This window comes from Neopelma chrysocephalum, unplaced genomic scaffold (assembly GCF_003984885.1).
Source record: "Neopelma chrysocephalum unplaced genomic scaffold, ASM398488v2 Primary Assembly neopelma1_23, whole genome shotgun sequence".
Taxonomy (NCBI): Eukaryota; Metazoa; Chordata; class Aves; order Passeriformes; family Pipridae; genus Neopelma; species Neopelma chrysocephalum.
The window spans coordinates 26,493,436-26,513,381 of record NW_020897691.1 but is presented as its reverse complement, the minus strand read 5'-3'; the positions used below and the strand labels follow the sequence as shown (position 1 = coordinate 26,513,381).

The window sequence follows — 19,946 nt, the reverse complement described above, 5'->3', positions numbered from 1 at the left end:
TGACCACATTGGCCTGTATGCCTTATGTTTATACCCCTCCATCAATAGTGTTACAATGTCCAGTTGGGTAGGAACACAAGGTTTGTTTATGAAAAATAAAGTTTTATGATGCTTTGTATGTTTCTACACTTTACTTTCTTCTTTGGCATTGTCCTGTTGTTTAAGATATAACCAGAAGGTACCAATTCGAATTTTAGAAGAATGAGGAGAGAACCATCAGCCTAATATCTGATGTCTGATGTCTAAATTCTGGATGCACATCCAAAGTTGTTCTTCATTACTTCCAGAGTTGTTAAAAACTAAACCTTTTACTTTAACGTCGTAACAGGTGTTATGTTCATTCATGATTATTCTGCTAAGTTCACCTTGGTTTTGCCTCTGTTGCTTTTGTTTATGATTTTATTTTATTTTTTTACAGGACTGTTTCCTGCAGTGCTGAACCTAGCCAGTAATGCTCTCATCACAACCAATGCTACCTGTGGCGAAAAGGGGCGGGAAATGTATTGCAAACTCGTTGAACATGTACCTGGACAGCCTGCAAGGAACCCTCAGTGCCGTATTTGTGATCAAAGGAGCAGGGTTCCACATCGTATGTGTGCCATTTCCATTTTGTTCCTTTAAAAAGATTTTTTTCCAAAGGGTGTAGATACTCAGGAAACAAAACTGTAGTTCACCAGCCCAATTGCTGTGAAATGTGTGTCTCTTTTTAAGTCAGGTTACTCATCTGTCCCAAAGGTATTTCAAAATCTATGTCTGATATAGATACTCCTCACACTGAACTTTCTGATTCAGGTACTGAAAAGCAGAGCACCTAAATTCAGATTTAGAAAAATTAAGTGTTTACAACTGTTGTTGGATTCTTTTGATATATACTAATCGTGAATGAAAACCAGGTGACTTTTACCTGCATACCTACATGTGGAATTTGAACATTTTGACCAATGTAAGCAGAATTCTGTAAAATTTTCTGTAAAAAAAATTTACTGAAAAAAAAAATTATGTAACATTGCTTGGTTTAATGTTTAGTTTAACAGTTTTCAAGTATGAATTTGTTATAATCTACTTCAGAGAAGCCTATTTATAGTAGTTGGGAAGATTAGAACTAACGAAATTTCTTACTCAAGTAATACAAGTTTAATTTCATGTGACCTTGCAGTGGAAGACATGATTAACTTCAACATAGTTATATTTTCATGAGTATATTGGCACAGTAGATGGTAGAGAGTGTAGAGATACTTAAGACAGCTTTTAATGGAGTAGATAAAATGTTGGAAGAAGCACAGACACTAAAGCAAGGAGACAATTATATTTTTTCCTAGTTGTTTCCCTCTAAAACGTAGCTCAGATATATTTACACCTCATGGCATTTAAGCAAGTGCTTAAAACCAAAGGATAAAAAAAACCAAAACCAAAAACATTTAATCTGTCTGCTAGTTCTAGACAGGATGAGCTATGGCTGTAGCTTTCCAGACAGAAGCTTGTTTGGCTTCTCCTTAGAAACTTCCTCTCGTGGACACTCTGCCTAGAGGTATTTTACCTATCACAAAATGATTTTGTAATAGTTTATCTGCATCTTCCTTGCAGAAATTCATGTTGCGTATTTCCTACATTCAGTCAATACAAGGAATGACTTATTTCCTTTTTCTTAACCAAAGTATTTTACTTAGTGTAGAAACTAGATAGAGCAAGACCACCAGCACTCAACTATCTTTTCTTTCATTCTCCTCATAGGCTGTATTTTCTAGAACTCTAACTGTGCAAATTGCAGTTCTCTGAATTCTCTCTAGAGTCTTTCATATTTCTTAAAATTCACCTGAGCTCTTACTGGCTCTTACTAGCACTGCATAGTAATCTAGGTTTGCTTCAGAATGAACAGCATATATTCCTGTTTACATGTTTTACTTAGATATTTCCCCTTTCTAATGATGTGACACTACTAGGAAAAGATACAAAGCTAGTTTCCACAACAATCCTCAGATGTTTTCTTTCTTGATAAATTGCCACGTATCCATTTGCTCCCCATCTTATATTTGCGAAGCTAATTATAATTGTCCCAGTATAGATTACATTTGTCTGAAGATAGTTGCAACCTATTTTTTCCCCAAGATAGTTTTCCAAGTTTCGATGTCTTCTTTAACTGCAGTTAATACCACCTTCTGAGATAAGGTCATATGATTTTGTAGCAATATACGCATCTAAATATGTTACACTATAGCAGTGTCTCTCACTTGGAGAAGAATTCAGGAGTTTTTGGAAGCATTCCGACTAGTGGAAAGATTGTGCAGTAGACTGTTTCCTTTTTTATAGATGAATATTTAGAGAGAAGTTTTTCTCCTAGATCTAGTTTGCTTAATTCAAAACCCAAACCTAAAACAGATATATTGCTTTGTCCTGCCTGTGATATCAGATAATGTACACTGATGTATGTGTATATACAGACGTACATAATGTGTGTGTGTGTGTATATAAAAAACCCATCTAATATATCTGTGTTTCCCCTTGCTCCTACCCTCTTCTAAACTTCAGTCTGCCCAACTTCATAATAACTGGTCTTTTGTTGACAACCACGTCTCATTTTAAAGTTTCTAAACATTAATTTGGCAAAAAGAAGTGCCTTATTTAAACAGAGAAGTCTTGTTAATAGGAGAACCATGTAATATAACCAGACTTTAAATGATCCCCCTGGAATGTGTGAGTCTGGAGTGCCTCCCCTTAATTACTGTAATAGGAAATGTACAGAAATTCCCTGGTTAATCACATGTGAGTCCAAATTAAAGAGCACAGTTTGATGGGCTCACTCTGTAAGTTCTCCCTCTTGCCGTCCATCAGGGAGATTGATCCTTGAACTGCGTTTGCAATCCAGTCCTTTTTATAAATATTATATTTTCCCCTTACCTTTTAAATAAGCAATACATGTCAGCAATTAATCAGTGTTTTCAAATTAATTATGATTAAACTTTCATAATGGTAATTACAGTTAATTGTTGATTCATCTCCCAATCCACCTTCTCATGATATACCTTTGTATCAATTTCATCTGAAGAGACTCAGATTAAAATTTCCAGTTAGACAACTTCTATCACAATCACCGAGGATCTCTGAGTTTGATTTACAGCGGATTTTTGCTACCACTCATTTAAAGCTAAGATTTGTGAAAATGATCAGAGCTGTGGGAACTGACAACATGTAAAACATAGGGTGTGTTTTGCTTTTCTGTTCAACGTAAAGCTACCATTAACATCACTTGTAGCACCAGTATTGTAACTTCCAAATGTTGCTGCCCACTAATGCCGTTGAATAATATTTAAATGAAATTTTTTTGCATTTTCAATGTTGAGGTTTTATACCTTTTCTCACTCCCACAGAGCCCTTTAATTCTATATTTAAATATGGTCAGAAGTTCTGGCTTTTCTTAATGAGCTAGGACTCCTGTCCTTCATAGGTGGTTGCTGTAGCAAAAAAACAGAGACACAAAGGCTATCAATCTGGCTGGTTGATTTAAGTAATAATGAAAATAACAATCAATTCATGAATTAGTTATTTGCAGTTCTAGGACTAGCTAGTAATGAAACATATTCCAGTTTTATATCAAGAAAACTTGTCAGTTTAGAAAGTCATCCTTAATAAGAGGGGTTAGGTTTTCTCCTAATATGCTATGTTGTTGCAGACAAAAATTGCATAGAAGAAACTTACTGTATTTCAATTTCCTTTGGGTTATTTTCCTCATAATGTACAGGCTTGCTATAGACAATTAGGGACTTCAAAATATAGATCCGAGTATCTTTTAAAATTCTGGTTATGTTATTCTGCATTTCGTACAGGAGAGAAACACAAATTGTCCACAGAAAGTAGCCCAAAATGTTGAATGTGAATTTTCTCAGTCTAAATCAAAACAAAATACTATCTAAGCAGACTTTAATCATTTGGAAGATCTTGAAATTTAAGAACAATTCAATTCATATGCCTCTTGAGATTCATTTGGGATACTGCAGCAGAATATATGTAGAAATGAAAAGTAATGCATCGTGGACTTTTGTATGGATTATAACCAAACAAACCTTCTTTATATGCATGTATAGGAGTCAGAAAATTTTCCAGTTGAGGAATAAATTCCTCTCTAATGATTTCTGAATTATTTCCTGAATTATTTTCATGTGTGCTTAGAAATGTCTTAGAAGTGCAAGTACCAGTATTACTTTAATCTCTGCTTTCCTTGCGCACCATATCTCAGGTTTCTGATTTGTTGTTTCTCTTGCAACGTTTTATGACTTTACAATACTTGAAACTTTGGAAGACTGCAGGAAGTGTTCGCTTGATTTAGATGCCTGCATTTTCTGTAGAATCATGAGAGCCTTCTGCATTTAGATGTTCTGAATCACCTTCTTGTGATTCTTCTTTAGCAAAATTAAACAACATCAGAGTATTCTAGTAATAATAAGCATGACTGGTGCCCCAAGAGTACAAGAAAAATTAATTTGTTATTTTTTATTTTAAAGTCCTGCCTCATTAGTTCTGTAATTGTATTAAAATCTAGATTTCAGATCTAAAAATATTTAAATCTTTTAATAATTTTGAAATTTATTTATATATTTCTGCTTTTCTAACAGAACGACACCCAATAACAAATGCAATTGATGGCAAGAACACTTGGTGGCAAAGCCCTAGTATCCAGAATGGAATTGAGTATCATTATGTGACCATTACATTGGACCTCCAACAGGTAGACTTCTGTTTGTTTGTTTGTTTCTGAAAAGGCTTTCTTTCTTGCACAGTAGATCACCTGGATTATCTTAATTTTTGCTCTATGTTTCTTTCATACTATGAAGACATGCTCAGCTTCTCTTATAACTTTCTGTTGTTTACATGGATAATTCTGACTGACCCATTCCTTGCAGCATAATGTGCCAAATTAAAATAGTTATATCATATATATTTTTATGAAGTTGTGCTTAAAATTATTTTAACTATAACATTTTCAGTATTTTTTTTCACAGGAACTTCTGATTTGGCTCCTTAGAGACTATTAAAAGATAGTTTTGGGGAAAAGTGCTATGAATAAAAGTTTATGTTCAGAATACTATTCTTGTTTCAGTAACATAATAGTATACATTTAAACACACTAAAAATACTTAAATACACTAAAAATGAGTTGACTATGCTAAGGAAACATGTACAGGTGATGAGTTATGTTAAGGGACAACCTGGGTAAAGGAAGGAGTTTGCCTAATGAAGTCCTTAAATGAATTGCCTTTTGTCAGTGGAATCTTGCTTGACAGAGGTAGCTATACAGGATACAGTAATCTGATGCTTATGAAAACACTACATAAATTCCTAGTATTTAATACAAGAGGATTTGAGGGTAGAGAGAGAATAATTTTATTTTTACTATGTGTTGTGGTTTCAAGCCCAGCTGGAGATTAAGCACCACGCAGCCATTCGCTCAACTCCCCCTGTCTCACCCCACCCCAAAGGAATGGGAAGGAGAATTCAAGTAAAACTCGTATGTTGATCTAAGAACAGTTTAGTAAATGGAAATAAAGCAAGATGCAGTAATAGTGATAAATGACAACAATAATGATAATAAAAAGGGGAAAACAAGTGATACATAATGTAGTTGCTCATCACTCATTGACAAGTGCCAGACTCTCCCTTCCCAAACCCAGATCAACCAACCTTGTGGATCTCCCCATCAGTTTGTATACTGGGCATGACGTTCTATGGTGTGGAATATCCCTTTGGTCAGTTCAGGTCCTCTGTCCCAGCTCTGCTCCCTTCCAGTTTCTTTTGCATACCTCCTCACTGGCAGAGCATGAGACAAGAAATAAAAAGTCCTTGACTTAGGATAATTATGACTTAGCAAAAAACCACAACATCAGTGTATTATCAATGCCATTCTCATTCTGAATCCAAAACACAGCACTGTAACAGCTACTGAGATATTAACTCTACCCTAGCTGAAAACCAGGACACTATAAAAGAAAGATAAATACAAAACAAATACCTGGTACCAAATTTATTCATCTTGTTATTAAACTTGGAAGTTTTGATATTCACTTAGTCAATAACAAATTAATCCCCCCTGCTAAAATCTTCTCTAATTTGTGGTTCACACATATATGTCTTCAGCTTGAATCAGAACAGAAGACAGAATGATTTAGTTTGGAAAAGACCTTTAGGTATGAGTCCAACCATTAAGCCAGCACTAAACCGGTGTCACATCTACTCATCTTTTAATTACTTACAAGAGAGGTGACTCCACCACTTCCCTGGGCAACCTGTTCCAATGCTTGGGAACCATTTTTGTAAAGAAATTTTTCCTAATACTGATTCGAAACCTGGGCAACTTGAGACTTGTCCTATTGCTTATTCTTTGGGAGAAGAAACTGAACCCCTACCTTTCTACAACCTCTTTTCAGGTAGTCGTAGAGAGTGATAAGGTCCCCCCTTTTTCTTCCGGATGGCTTTCCAGCCACTCCTCCCCAAACCTGTAGTGCTCCATGGGGATGTTATGACACAAGTGCAGGACCTGGCATTTGATCTTGTTAAACTTCATTCAGTTGGCCTCAGCCCATTGATCCAGCCTATCCAGATCCCTCTGCAGAGCCTTCCTGACCTCCAGCAGATCAACACTCCCACCCAACTTGGTGTCACTTGTGAACTGGCTGAGGAAGCACTTGATCTTCTTGCCCAGATCATCAATAATGGTGTTAAACAGGACTGACCACAGTACTGAGCCATGGGGAACACCAATCATGACATCCAGTCACTGGCTGGATGTAACTCCATTCATCACTACTCTTTGGCCCTGACCATCCAGCCAGTTTTTTACTCAGTGAACAGTTCACCTGTCCAAGGCCTGAGCAGTCAGTTTCTCCAGGAGAATGCTGCGGGAAACAATGTCATAATCTATTTTCCAGGTATTAAGAGGAAAGGGGCCCTTTCTCTGGCTCACTGGAGAGAAATTCCCCTTCCTCTGTGGTCTCTTTATGGAAGTCAGTTTTCTATTTCAGTTTATTATTGGTTTATTGATTTCACTTGGAACCTCCCTGTCCGTATCTCCATTCTTTCTCATTTAGCCATACTTAGAGAGGACAAAAGCTATTTATCAACTATAGAGGCTTGAATAAGGCATAGTTTGTTATAAAATAAAAAAAATGACATGAAAGGCAGGGCACTGAGACATCCGTGTGTATCCATACATACAATTTCGTTGTTAGAGATCAATCTTAACTTAGTCCAGAACTCAGAAGTTCAATAAAGTTTAACAAAGGGTAATGCTTGGATTTCTAGGTTGTTGTCCTGTATTTCTTGTAAAAAATCTCTCAACCAAGTTATGTGATGGTAAAATTTCTTGTAAGTACCTTCTATCTGCGACACTGAAGCACTTAGTGGCCAGCAGTCTTTATACCTGGAAGAGCCTTTGAATCCTGGAAGTGTCATTAGCAGTCTGGCTTTGGAGCCCTCATTGTTACTGGCAGAAACAATCTTGCATCTGTGTCTTTGGCCTTATATATGCAAAAGTATTCAATGTGCATTTCTCATTCAATCCGCAGGGCTAAAACTTTTTACAGAAGTTTGAGAGTAAGGTCCTGTGCATTAAAAAGTTTTGGGGTTTTTTAACATATCTTTTTTATTTTCAGAGTTATTAACTGGTTTGCCTTTACAGCAAGGGATCGTGCCTCTTGTTGGTAATGATCTGTTAGTATGTGAGTAGAACTCCAGTATTAGAACTAAATTACCATCCTTGTTTTTCATCACCCTGGTGATTTTACTTGTGTGGTTGTTTAGGGCAGGTCTGCTAAACTAAGACTCTATAACTTCTGTTTTTTCCCTGCTATGTCAGTATCTAGATTATCATACCTTCTCTTAAGGCCATTCATTTGTTATTGGCTGGAATAGGAGCAGAGTTTAGGTTTCTGTGGATGTCAGAGAGATGGGATAAGACCCTGTGTCACTAATGCTATCTGGCACACTCTCTATGATCTCAGTAACCAATGTAGTTAGGAATGCACACTGTGTTACTCACCACCATACATAAACAGAACAACAGTTTTGTTCCCCAAAATGTAGTAAAAGGTCTATTGGGATTTGCATGGCTTTTAGACTGGCCAATAAGAAATAAGAGTTGTTTGGGTTTTGAGAAATATTAGGAGTTTTTGTTTGCTTTTTCAGGAATTTTGTAGACACAGCATTATAGACTCTATTAAAGTAACTGGTAAAATATGAAATTTCTCTTTCAGTTAGTGTCTTGTGTAGTAGCCACTGTGAATGGTGAAGGTCACCAGTGAGGCCTCACTTAAGAGAAATTCTATTCTTTATGTTTGGCTTTTAGGAGATTCAGTAATTGCTATGTTTGTGTTGATAAATTCTTGCTTTAAATATAAAAATGCTTAACTTCTTTTTGTGAGATAGAAATAACAAATGATGAAACCACAAGTAATGGATTGAAAATTGCAGGAATGCATTAGTTTTTATGTTCTTGCTAGTAATTATCATAGTACATGGAATGCTTTTAGCAATCCTAATTTCATGAAAAAATCAGGAAAATAATTACACTTTCCTCGTTTATATAATGCTTGGCTTTTTGGGGCAGTGACTTTTTTTTACTGTATTGTGCCATATTGTAGCCATATAAAAATGATGTATACTATTTAGCAATAAATAATAAACTAGAAGAAGTAAAATATATTTAAAGTTAGAAAGAGCCAAAATATTATCAGTCGGGTTGGGAAAAATGCAGTATTTTTGTTCTTTTCTCTCAACAGTTGCAGCTTACATTAATACTTTTAAAGAGCTTTTATCTATAATGGAGGCTAGGATTCTAAATCATTGAAGTATGCTTAAAATTTGTTCCCCATCTATTATAAAAATAGGAGTTGAGAACTGAAACTGTTTGATTCTGAGCATCTTTGCTAATTTGCTCTTAACCCTTCACTTTTTCCCACTTTTTAACTATTATGACAATCCTTATGTATTTTACAAAAATATTATGGAACTGCATTCATACCTGTAAATGTGGAATTATTTTTTACAATGCTTTTCATCCAGAAAGTGCATAGGAGGTCAAAATGTGAGTATAGATTTATTTGGGAGTTGCTTACATGAATTTAAATGAAGGTTAGAGTGACAGGTTGAGCTACCCTGGTTACTGAAACTGCAGATCCGAGTTAGGAAGGGTAGATTCGTAGATATGCGAGGTTGTTGCACCTATGAAGTACTACAAATCACCAAGAGAAGCTGTCTGCTGTTCTACAGCTCTTAGTCCTGCTTGTTGATAGTCTATGTCTGTCTGTTTTACCTTAAGACTGGTGGGCAGTTCAAGTGCAACAGAAGTAATTCAGGTCCAGTGAGTGCAATGTATAGCAGGACTTACCTGGCTAAGAAAAGAGGCTTTATCTTCAAGAAGTACAGAACAGGGAGTTGGCAAAACAGACATGCTTAGACTTCCAGGGAGAACATACTCCCTGTACTTGTGCTATTCCTAAGTCCTCAACTGGTTTAATTTCACAGTCATGTGGAAGATAGTAGAGTGTCTTTAAAGAAAATTGGCAAATATGCAGGAAAACCAGTTGGCAGTTTGAGGTGAAGTGGTCAGCCCATCTGTTTCTGATTTCTACACACATCAGGACACTTTTATTAACAAATTCCCTGCTGTTGTAGGGAACAAAGACTTTGACAATACCCTTGACGTTGCTAAGATACTTGTGCCAGGAGCATATTTATGTGGGTTTTGACTTTTTTAGAAGACACTTTATATTTTTTAAATGGTGCTGGAATATTTTCTGTGACTTGCAGATGTGTGGAACTCAGGTGGACACAGAGCTAATTTCTAATTTCTGTGTGGACACAGAAATTTCTAATCTTAATAACTATGTTATTAAGATTTCTAATCTTAATAGCTAATTTCTAATCTTAATAACTAATTGCCTGAGACTGTGGAGGATCATTGCAGTGTCCAGGTTATCCTTTCCAGGCATACATTTCTGAAGAAAAAGAAAGTAATTGACTCTCTTCAGAGCCTTGTAAGATACAAGAGCTAGAATAACTGATTAAGCTATGTAGTTGATTTCTCTATGAAACAATTGCCATTCATCAGTTTTAAGTTCCTTAAGCTCTAATAGTGTCCAACTCTTTCACCTTATCCTTTCGTCTTGTCCCCTACTCTCCTTCTGTAGGAAGGAAGGAGTCTAAAAAATCGTGTTCTGACTCTACAAGGAAATCACTGCAGTCCCAGTTCTCCTGAAGTGTATTTCATTACTTTCTAGAATGTAAGATTTTAGACTCATGGACTTGACTATTTGAGTGGCACATATAATACTTTGGGAAATGGCATTTCTTAAACTATACAGAATACTGAATAATAAAGGGAGAAGAATGCTTGACTTAGAAGCATTTTGAAAAGCATCTGCAAAGAGCAGGCAGCAATATTCTGCTGATGCTAAATTAATTATTTTGTAGTTCTGCATTTTCCAAGTATGACTCAAGTGGAGGATTTTGATCAGGTTTTGAATGATTTCTTAGTTAGTTGATTCACTTTAATACCCATGAGCAGAAATACACATGCCTGTGTGCACACTCGCAAACGTGTCGTGTCCTTAATAGGAATAATACCAGGAAAAGGAAAGAATTACAAAATGAGTGATTGCTTTTGCTTTCTCCACACAAGACTGTACAACTAAATGTCTCTGTGGCAAAAGACAGACATGAGAACTAAGAAATTGTGACAAGATGAATAGGAGAGGTTTAAGTTGGGACTGAAAGAAACCAGGATAAGACTGAGGGTAGTGTGTTAAAAGTGCTCAGTCTGGTAGTCTGTGGGAAGAGCTTAAAAGGGAGGGAAAAAACCTTCTGTCAGTGAAGGGGAATAGAATCTGTATGTGCACAGTTGTCACCAAATTGTAAAAAAGATAATTAGGGAGGAAGATCCCCATGGAAAGTACATCTTCACTCTTTGCTTTTATAGGTAGGACAGCTACAAATATCAGAAATAGCATATAACAAATTTCTGAAAGTAATATTTCACAGCTGAGATACCACATGTGAAATACAGTCTGTGATTCATAACTTTGTTACTGTGCTTTATAATTCTTGCTTTTTAGAAATAATTGTTTTTATTTTAAAGCTTGAATTTTGTGTTGCACATTGAATTTATAAATGTGCTGCTATGCTGGTATACACAATGGGAAATGTGACCTATAATTTGAATATTTGGGTAAAATTTGAAACCAACTGAGGAAAAAATCTAATTATTGATACTTCCATTTTGCCTGCATTAGCAAAAAGCATGTTGCAATAGGAAAGAGAGGAACAGACTTGGGAGAGGACTTGTGTGTATTTGGTGCCGACCCAGCTCACTTGTCAAGAAATTTACTTCGGATTAGCTCTATTAGGGACCATGGGCTGAATGTCCCTTAGCAGATAAAATGAATCATGTATGTCTAAACGTGTTCTCCTGGCTTGGTTCTTATCTGAAAGGAATCCAATCTGTGAACTCCACAATATATTAATTATATGAGCAAAAGCATGCTAAATTGGGACAGTAGGAGATTGACCTCTAAAGCATGCTTCTTTTCTGAGCTACAAAGCTAAGGTGGATGTACCCTCATAAGCTCTCTGTCTGAACTGAGTCTAGATTTTATATTGAGCCTATCAGATTTTGCACACACCAAAATGATGGTACTCCCCCATTTCTTAATGCAATAGTGCTGACTTCAGTTGTGCGAGAAGGGAAGTTTGAGAGAGGAATAGACTCTCCTATGAAGAGACCTTGTTTTTGGGACCTTGCTTGTCATTTGCTGCTTATCTTTGCCAGTGTGACTGTGCTGTGTTGATAGCTCTTTGAAGGAAACATTTTCAGCTGTCGGTTCCCTTGATACACAACATTAGCCAGATCCTTTGGGGGAGCACAGATCGCTTGCAGAAAGGTTCATCACTTTTACAAAGCAGCAGAGTTCAACTGTTTGTTAGCCAAAGGTGACTTAAGTCAAGTGTGGCAAGTACTGTCTTGCAGAACTCTGTTGAAGACTTTGCCCAGATGTGTGTGCAGACTGAAACAGACTACCCATTTGTAATATGTTTAATTTGAAGAATGACTGTTTTTAATGGAAGATTATATGAACAATTAAGTTCTTACTTCCATCACCCCTTCTCTGCGCACTTTTTGCCTTCTTCCCTCTCCTTTCTAGTGTTTGACTGAGGAGATGACAAAATGATTCCTAGGAAGGACTGGTTTGAAGTACTTTTGTAATCTCAGAAGTAAAGCCGCCCTTTATGACTCACCATTTCTTTGTGTGTCTAGTAAATGAGATATTGTCTGCGTTTCACCATCCCTTCCAAAGTGAGTCTGAAAGCACCTCTTACAGGAACTATGTCACAAGGAAAGTTAAGTGGCAGACATGCATGAATTTTTACTCAGTCTGCATCCTTGTCTGATTAATTTTTTTTCTTAAAGAAGAAATAACCAAGTTTTCGAGTCTTGAGCATTTTGAAGTTGATGTATAAGTTTTGGTTTCTGGAACAATCTTCCTGTTCTCTGGTTTCAAACAACTAGTGGAACCCATTGTTTGGGTATTTGTCTATACAGTTGAACCCCACAAATAGGTTCATTTAAACTAATCCTTTCAGGATTGACTAAAGTCAATCTTACAGCCACAGTGAAGTACGAGGTAAATTGGATGATATTTCACACCAACATCGCTTCTTTTAATACATAATTGTAGTTTTGTTGTTTAAACCTATAACAGTTCACCAAACAGTAGCTAAGGAATCAGAATGTGTTGAGCAACGCAGCCATATTAAAATAGCCTTTACACATTATTTGAGTAGTAGTGTAGGAATATGCATGTCACTAGGAGCTATTTGGGTTTAATGTTATATTTTCTCTTCTTTGGAATATCAAATACATTTTCCAGTGGGAAAAAAATTACAGCTAGTTCTCTGTTACAAATTGAGTAACTTCTGATATTAAATATTAGAATAGCTAAAGGAATGAAGAGGAAGTTAATGATACCATTTAGTCTTGGGATGTAAGAAGCAGTTCAGTAAAATTAAGTGCCAGTTGGTCTTCATGTGTTAAATTTGTATTCATGTGCAAACATTTTTGTTTAGGTTTTCAGTTAATGTTTTCTTTCTCTCTTTTACTAATAATTATGGACTTCAAATGCTTTCAAAACAGCTTTTTTAAAGATAAGGTTTAAAGCTTCTCTTTGTCCCCAAACCAGAAAGTAGTTTAGCAGAAATGAAATTTAATCCACACTTGGACTTTTCACCAACAAATGTCACTTGGCTTTGTCCATCTTCAAAAATGTTTTTCTAAGGGGAGAAATGTGAAAAAAAAGCTAAGAATTTTGAGGCTGTAATGCTGCAATTCCCTGATTGCTGCTCCCCCCCATTGCCCTCATCATTGCAAACATCCTTTTGCTGTCATTGGTGAAAGGGAGATGTTTCTGTTCTTGTTCTTGTTCTGGCACTAGCACTTGTATTGCCATGGAGCAAGCCAGATGTACCTTGATACTGAAAACTATGTCTTGTCTTGTTTTCTGGGGTTAGGTTTCTACCAGATCAATTTTCCAATTTGGCTTGCTGTGTGAGGTTTTAATTCCAGCCTGGGAGAGGGGGCAGGAATGTATTTCTGGAGCTAGTGGGGAAACAGTTCATCTCCTCTCTGAGCAGCTGCCATTCTGTGTTGACTTGAACTGACTGTAAAACCTCAAAGCATGCAATAGTGATCTATGAGTCTGTGCCTGCAACACAGAGCTGTCATCCTCAGTATTTGTTCGTAGTATTTCTTGCACATGAATCATTCTGTTTCGAAGTAATATAAATATTTGAGAATTCAGAACATTAATTATCCCCCCCTAAAAAAAAAAAATCCTAAGTCCAGTTCCCTGGCTCAGTTATACCTAAGTAGTAAGGAACTAAGGAACTGTTGAGGTGACAGCCCAAAAGAGTTGCAATTAAAACCATGCAAGTGAGACTCTGGAATTAATTAAAAAAAAAAAAAAGGAAAGAAATATGTTCTGTTTTATTAAAGTCCACAGCCAATTTTTAGACATGTATCTGGATGCTAGTTGTAATACTGATTTTTAAAATTTTATTTCTTTTTTTTGTTGCTTTCATAGACTTGAATCAGAACATTTTAGTAATTCCCTTCATTTTTTAGTTTTGCTATTTGCTGATAATGCGTTAACTACATATTGATAGAATGAAACAAAGTGTACTTCATCCTTCTGATGTTATTTTAAATTATTATTTAATTTTTAGGGGGTTTATATTATTAATTAATATCTAATTTTTAAATTATTCTTTTTAAAGCCAAACTATTGCACTTGAAGCCAGTTTATAATGAAAGTATTTGAAAAACTCAAAAACAAAACCAAGAAAACAAACAGCACATAAATATATCAGTGAGGATTTATAACAAACATAATTACATAATGATTTGTCATCATGAAAACAAATAAAACTGTAGTAAATATTCTGACATTACCGTAAACCTTTTTAAGAACTACCTGTTTTATATACTGTTCTTGTCTCAGAATAAAGTTTTCCACACTGATATCACTCACACAAAAGCATAAAGAAAAACAAATGACCTTTTCCCTCAGATAAGGGTCAAGAGTGCACGTCTATGCCAGCCATAACTGCAGAAGACCCTGCTGCATTAAGCTTTTAGATGTTCAAACAAACAAATGTTAGTGAAGATACTCATGCTGACTTTCCCGCAGCATCAGAAAGGAAAGTTTTTCATGAGTGGTGCAATAATACATGGAGGGAGTACTTTCCGATGCATTCTGAAATGCTAAGAGGCCATTATTGTACTGAAAGATGAGCTGTAATACCCACCATATAAAGTGCTGTAAGCTAGGATGAGTGGTTGTATTAAAAACAAATCTCTACAGGATTATTTTGCCCAATTTTTTTATGCTCCCCACTAAATCAGACCATAATTTCATTGCTTTGTGGTTGTCAGAAAGAATTCTAAGTGAGCAAATCCTTTCAGCTTCAGTTCATAATACACAGTAACAATGATTTATGAAAAGTTTTTCCAAAATCTTTTTTTTCTGATGTTACTTGCCTTACATTTTCCTTGGGTAACTACAATAAATATACATACCACTTTTCTAATTCTGACTTTAAGCAAGAGAGTTATTCACCTTTGATATTGGTCCAAAGTACTCTCTTATAATTTTGAATCCATTGACACATACGTTCTGACATGAATATGAGGTTGTCTTCTGATTTTGTACTGTTAGCAGTTTTGATTCTAAAGAAAATTACAGCGCCTGGGAGAATGGTGGCATGACAAAATAATGGGTTCATAGGATTCTCAGTCTTGAAAAGATTTTGTTATTCATTTTGAAGAAATATGTTGTCACTGAGTAGGTTATGATGATAAAAGCTTACTTGAAAAAATGAGTTTTGCAGCTGACAGTGGTGGTTGAAAAATAGTGCTTTTGTTGTGCTACACTAACTCATAACCAAGAGAACAATTAGAAAAATGCCCAGTTTCACAAATACATTCCTCCTAGATCAAATAAATGTGTAGATACTAGTGGTCCTTCATACATTTTTAAGGTATTAGAATTAGGGTGAATTACAAATATATAGGAAATAACTTGACACTGCTGACCACAGAAGCTCACCTAAAACACTTAGAAAGTAATTTATCAATTGTGTAGTTTAGAAAGTCACTGAAAACAGTCATAAATATAGCTCTTTTTTTTTTATTTGCACTAATGTGGACTAAATGACAAAAGCAGTTTGGAGAATGACGTCTGTTGGATCTCTCCAGGTACAAAATATGGAAAAAAACAGAGACTTCTTGTGTTCTTAAACAGAACATAAAACATGGTGAAGATAAACTTTCCACTTGGTTGTGAGTCCTAATGTATCATGACTTGTAATTATTCATAAGTAAATTCTGACTGTAAAAGGGGACTATGAGACAGAAATATGTAAAATCACTCATAAATCACTTTTTATATTCCCTGTATTCCCTGCTATGCCATACAGCAACATATCCACATCCAAAGCAGTTCTCAGGATATTTTAAAAAGTATTAAAAACTAAAAGCAAAAATGCAAACTGAACACGCATACACATTTTTGATCTGGAAATCTGTTTTAGAATCTAATCTCTTTTACATTTTCTTCTTTCTTTGTATATGTTTTTGAAATGTCCAAACTTTAGTGACATGAGACAGGTTTGTATTAGTGCCAGCATATATTTTTAAAGGGGTCTTAACCACTATCATGTTTATCTGAAGAAATGAGTCATGACATGTGAAAAGACAGCAAAGAAATATTTTGACAGGAAAACTCTGTATTTTTTTTGTTTGAACTTCTTTATTCATGTTTTCATTGTTCAAGTTGTTCATATTGCCCAATATTTCCAGATTGAGATGGAGAGAACATTGTGTCATGTTCAGAGAATGGGTGTGAATTAGTACATGCCTATTTCATATTTGGATCAGTGATATTAACCTTGAAGAGCTTACAATCAAAATCAAACTAAAATCCCTGTTCCTCAAGATATGATGCCTCTAAGCATACATTATATATGGTGAATAACATGTCCTTTTACAGAAAACTCAAAGTAAAAGCTTGTGAAGTTTTCAGCAGGAAATGTTAAAGGTTTAAATGTTGATAATGCAGAAGATGCTCTCTGCCAACAATACAACAGTTTGAGATGTTTGTTTGTATCCCTCTCCACAAGGTGGGTAACAGATAGATGTCGCCTCATTAAATAACAAGTATTTATTTATATACTTTTTAGCACTCTACAGAAAAGTTAGAAACCATAACATTGAAAAAGATCTTTAATTTCACATTGAAAAAATTAACATAGCATGAACTTGCTGACTGTTGTACAAAAAGGAAATATGAAGAACTTTCACAAGATCCCTCACAGGGTCCCGAGGGAATCGGCTAATGTAGTTGCTAAGCCACTCTTCGTCATATTTGAAAAGCCTTGGCACACAGGTGAAGTCCCCAGTGACTTGAGAAAAGCAAATATCACACCAATTTTTCAAAAAGGGTATTAGAGAGGGCCCTGGGAACTACCAGTCAGCCTCTAGTGCAGGAGTCCCTGCTTAAGACTGGAGGATTGGACTAGGTCTTCATAGGTCCCTTCCAACCCAAGCCGTTCTACCATTCTATTAAGAAAAGTAAGTGTTCTCTAGGAAAAGCAGTTTCTTCTGTGCTATTCCTGTATCTGACTAAGTAGTTTTATCTATGTTACAATTAATATTCTCATTATGAAATTAAAATGTAAAGACTTGGTATGAGTATGTGAGAGGACACTGCATGGAAACATCACTGAAGGAAATATGGACACTTCACCCTGAGTTCTCTCAATGCTGCTGGACCCAGGCTGAGCATCAATTCTTGGATCAAGAAAAAAAAAAAGGAAAAATTATTTTTTTGTACTTTAGCACCAAAATAGAAGAACAACCTTTTCTGTCCTTCTTCTCCTCTATTGTCTATATTTTGAGAAGAAGGGTTTGAATATTGGCATTTTCATCAACTTTCCTTTTTTCACCATACTCCTTCTCCATGGAAAGAAGTTACTAGCTTTAGGAAATAAAGAGAAAAGAAATTGCTTTCTGCTATTATCTGAAAGCACTGTGAAAAGAGATTATTAACTTCAGCCTCAATTCAGGTATACACCAGGCCAATGATGAGCAGGAAAAATAGTCAGTAGAAAGCAGCTATTCTTTTTGAGGCCTTCACAAACAACTGAACAGTGGGTGATGGAGAAAACCAACTGAGAAAATTACAAAGAACAAAACTGACATTGACAGAAACTTTACAGGTTACTCACTCCTTCCATTTGGCTTAATGTGTCTCAGATATTCAACATCTTGAGAGCTTTACAGTTTGACATTGTATAAAGTGCACTCTTTTACTAGACTTTGCTTTCATTTTTTTTTTAATGACAGGAGTCATAATCATGACGAGCAAAAGTTGAGAAATATTAATAAATGATGTATTTTTATCAAGGAGAAGGACATGTTCTCAAAGGAACTTGTGCATCTTTAGCAGTTACATACAGGGAAGGGAGAAAGCTGAGTTTGTTCTAAGTTGAGGTATTTTTATACTTTTTTCAAAATCCATGTTCTACAGGTATTATCTGAATGGGACTGACATTGTACATGAGTGAATTTTTGTGTAGTTAGAAAAGATGAATTTCTATCTGAAGCAGCTTGGTTTGGAGCTACCTTAGAGCTTTTCAAGGTTTGCTGTGATAAAATCTTTCTCTCTTTTTTTTTTCATGAAGTGCTGTGTACATCTTAATTTGCATGACATTCATAGCTTGAACTCTTTGTAGCTACAATTTTTCTGAGACATATGATGCCCTGCTAGAATTGCTTGTAACACTGGAAAAAAAACTATATTGGAATCAAGTGTTTCTTTCAGCCCAAATTCCCCATCTGGTAGCAGCGTTTCAGTTGGTAGTGGCTCAGACGAACAGGAGCAACATTATCATTAGAAGGCAAACTGCAGCATGGCAGAGAGATGTTCAGCTCTCTAAACTGATATTAGTGAAATCCTGCTAAGCATATTTTTTTTCTACCCCATGCCATTATTTTCAATTTCAGAATTTCTAAGTGTGAGCAGAATATTTGAAACCGTGGCCACTGTCTCTCAGGATAGTGATAGAAAAACCAAATGCTAGATGGTCTTTTGAGGAATTCAGAGAGCCACTCCATTTCTAAATAAGGCTTTTTCTCGGTCTGAGTTGGATGTGAGACTAAAATGAGAAGTTTAGTTGTTTCTAAATAACCAATTGTGTAAAAATTCTTGCATCAAAACTGCCTGCTCTCTGTTGTACATACTAGACCCAAACAATAATCCATAATGGTAACTGTGAATTGAAATATTACTGACCACATAAATTGACCTATGAGAACACAAGGAGCTGTTTCTCAAACTCACAAAATCTTTCCTTCAGTTCATTAGTAGTTGGATTTGGTCTGTTTCATGTCTTAAACCTTTAGGAGAGACTATTCCAAAATGAAAACAGTGCAAATGTGGTGTTTAAGATGTATAATGTCTGCCATATTCAGTCATTTCTTATACTTGAGTGTAAAGATAGAAGTTAATGATCAAAGAACACTTTTGCGTTGAGAATCTGTTTAGATCTGTTGGTCATGCAAGGTATTAAAAGTTACTGAATCTGGTAGCCTGATGGATGCAAGGCTCCTATGGCTCTGTCTTCACGTACAGACTGTAGTAAGGCAGAGCTCATAATCCTGAGAGAGTGAAACACATGCATGGCTGCACAGAGCAACATAAACAGACCACAGTGCCCTATCAGCACCCACATGAACACAAACACAGCACAGCCTGTCTCACTCTCTTCTTCCCCTACAACTGATCAGGATTAAAGTCTACTAGGCTCATGTCTATCTCTGGATGCATAGACAACATGCAGTGCTTCAGGAGGCAGCCTTAGATAATCTTTTCACGATCTTAGAGATTTGCAGCCCCACTCAAGTTGCTGGTACTCAGGCCTCTTCTACTTGTTGGCTAGTTGAGCATGAAGTTAAGTCTTATTCACAAATACCCAGTAAAAAGAGAGAGCACACCTAAATGGAAGATACTAAGAAACAGGATTTAATGTGAAAATAGGACAGATTTCAGTGATCAAGGTCAGGCCTAATATGCTGACCACCTAGCTATTTACAGTCAACCGGTTCCTTTTATCTCCTTTTCCCTCTATCTTACACTTGTTCTTTCCTGAGCCACCTTGGTCCTTCTATTTTTCCACCTCTATTCCCTTCCCTAAATGTTCCATATTAAGTTTCATCCTCTAGCTGCAAAAACTCAACTATGTGCAGACACAGGGGATCACAAAGGATTCTATGAGGCCCTGAAAACAGCATACGGGCCTACATACCAAGTCCAAAGCCCATTACTCAGTGCAGATGGTCAAACGCTTCT

General features: G+C 36.0%; 1 protein-coding gene across 5 annotated transcripts in view; it reads left to right on the top strand.

Annotated features, from left to right (window-relative positions):
- Window positions 1-19,946, top strand: part of LAMA2 (laminin subunit alpha 2) — a 363,498-nt gene that overhangs the window by 87,406 nt on the left and 256,146 nt on the right. For all 5 annotated transcript variants that reach the window (XM_027691351.1, XM_027691382.1, XM_027691393.1 and 2 more), the window contains exons 2-3: window positions 419-589; window positions 4,608-4,720. In XM_027691351.1, the coding sequence (XP_027547152.1) occupies window positions 419-589; window positions 4,608-4,720 (284 nt within the window). The remainder of the gene's footprint in view (window positions 1-418; window positions 590-4,607; window positions 4,721-19,946) is intronic.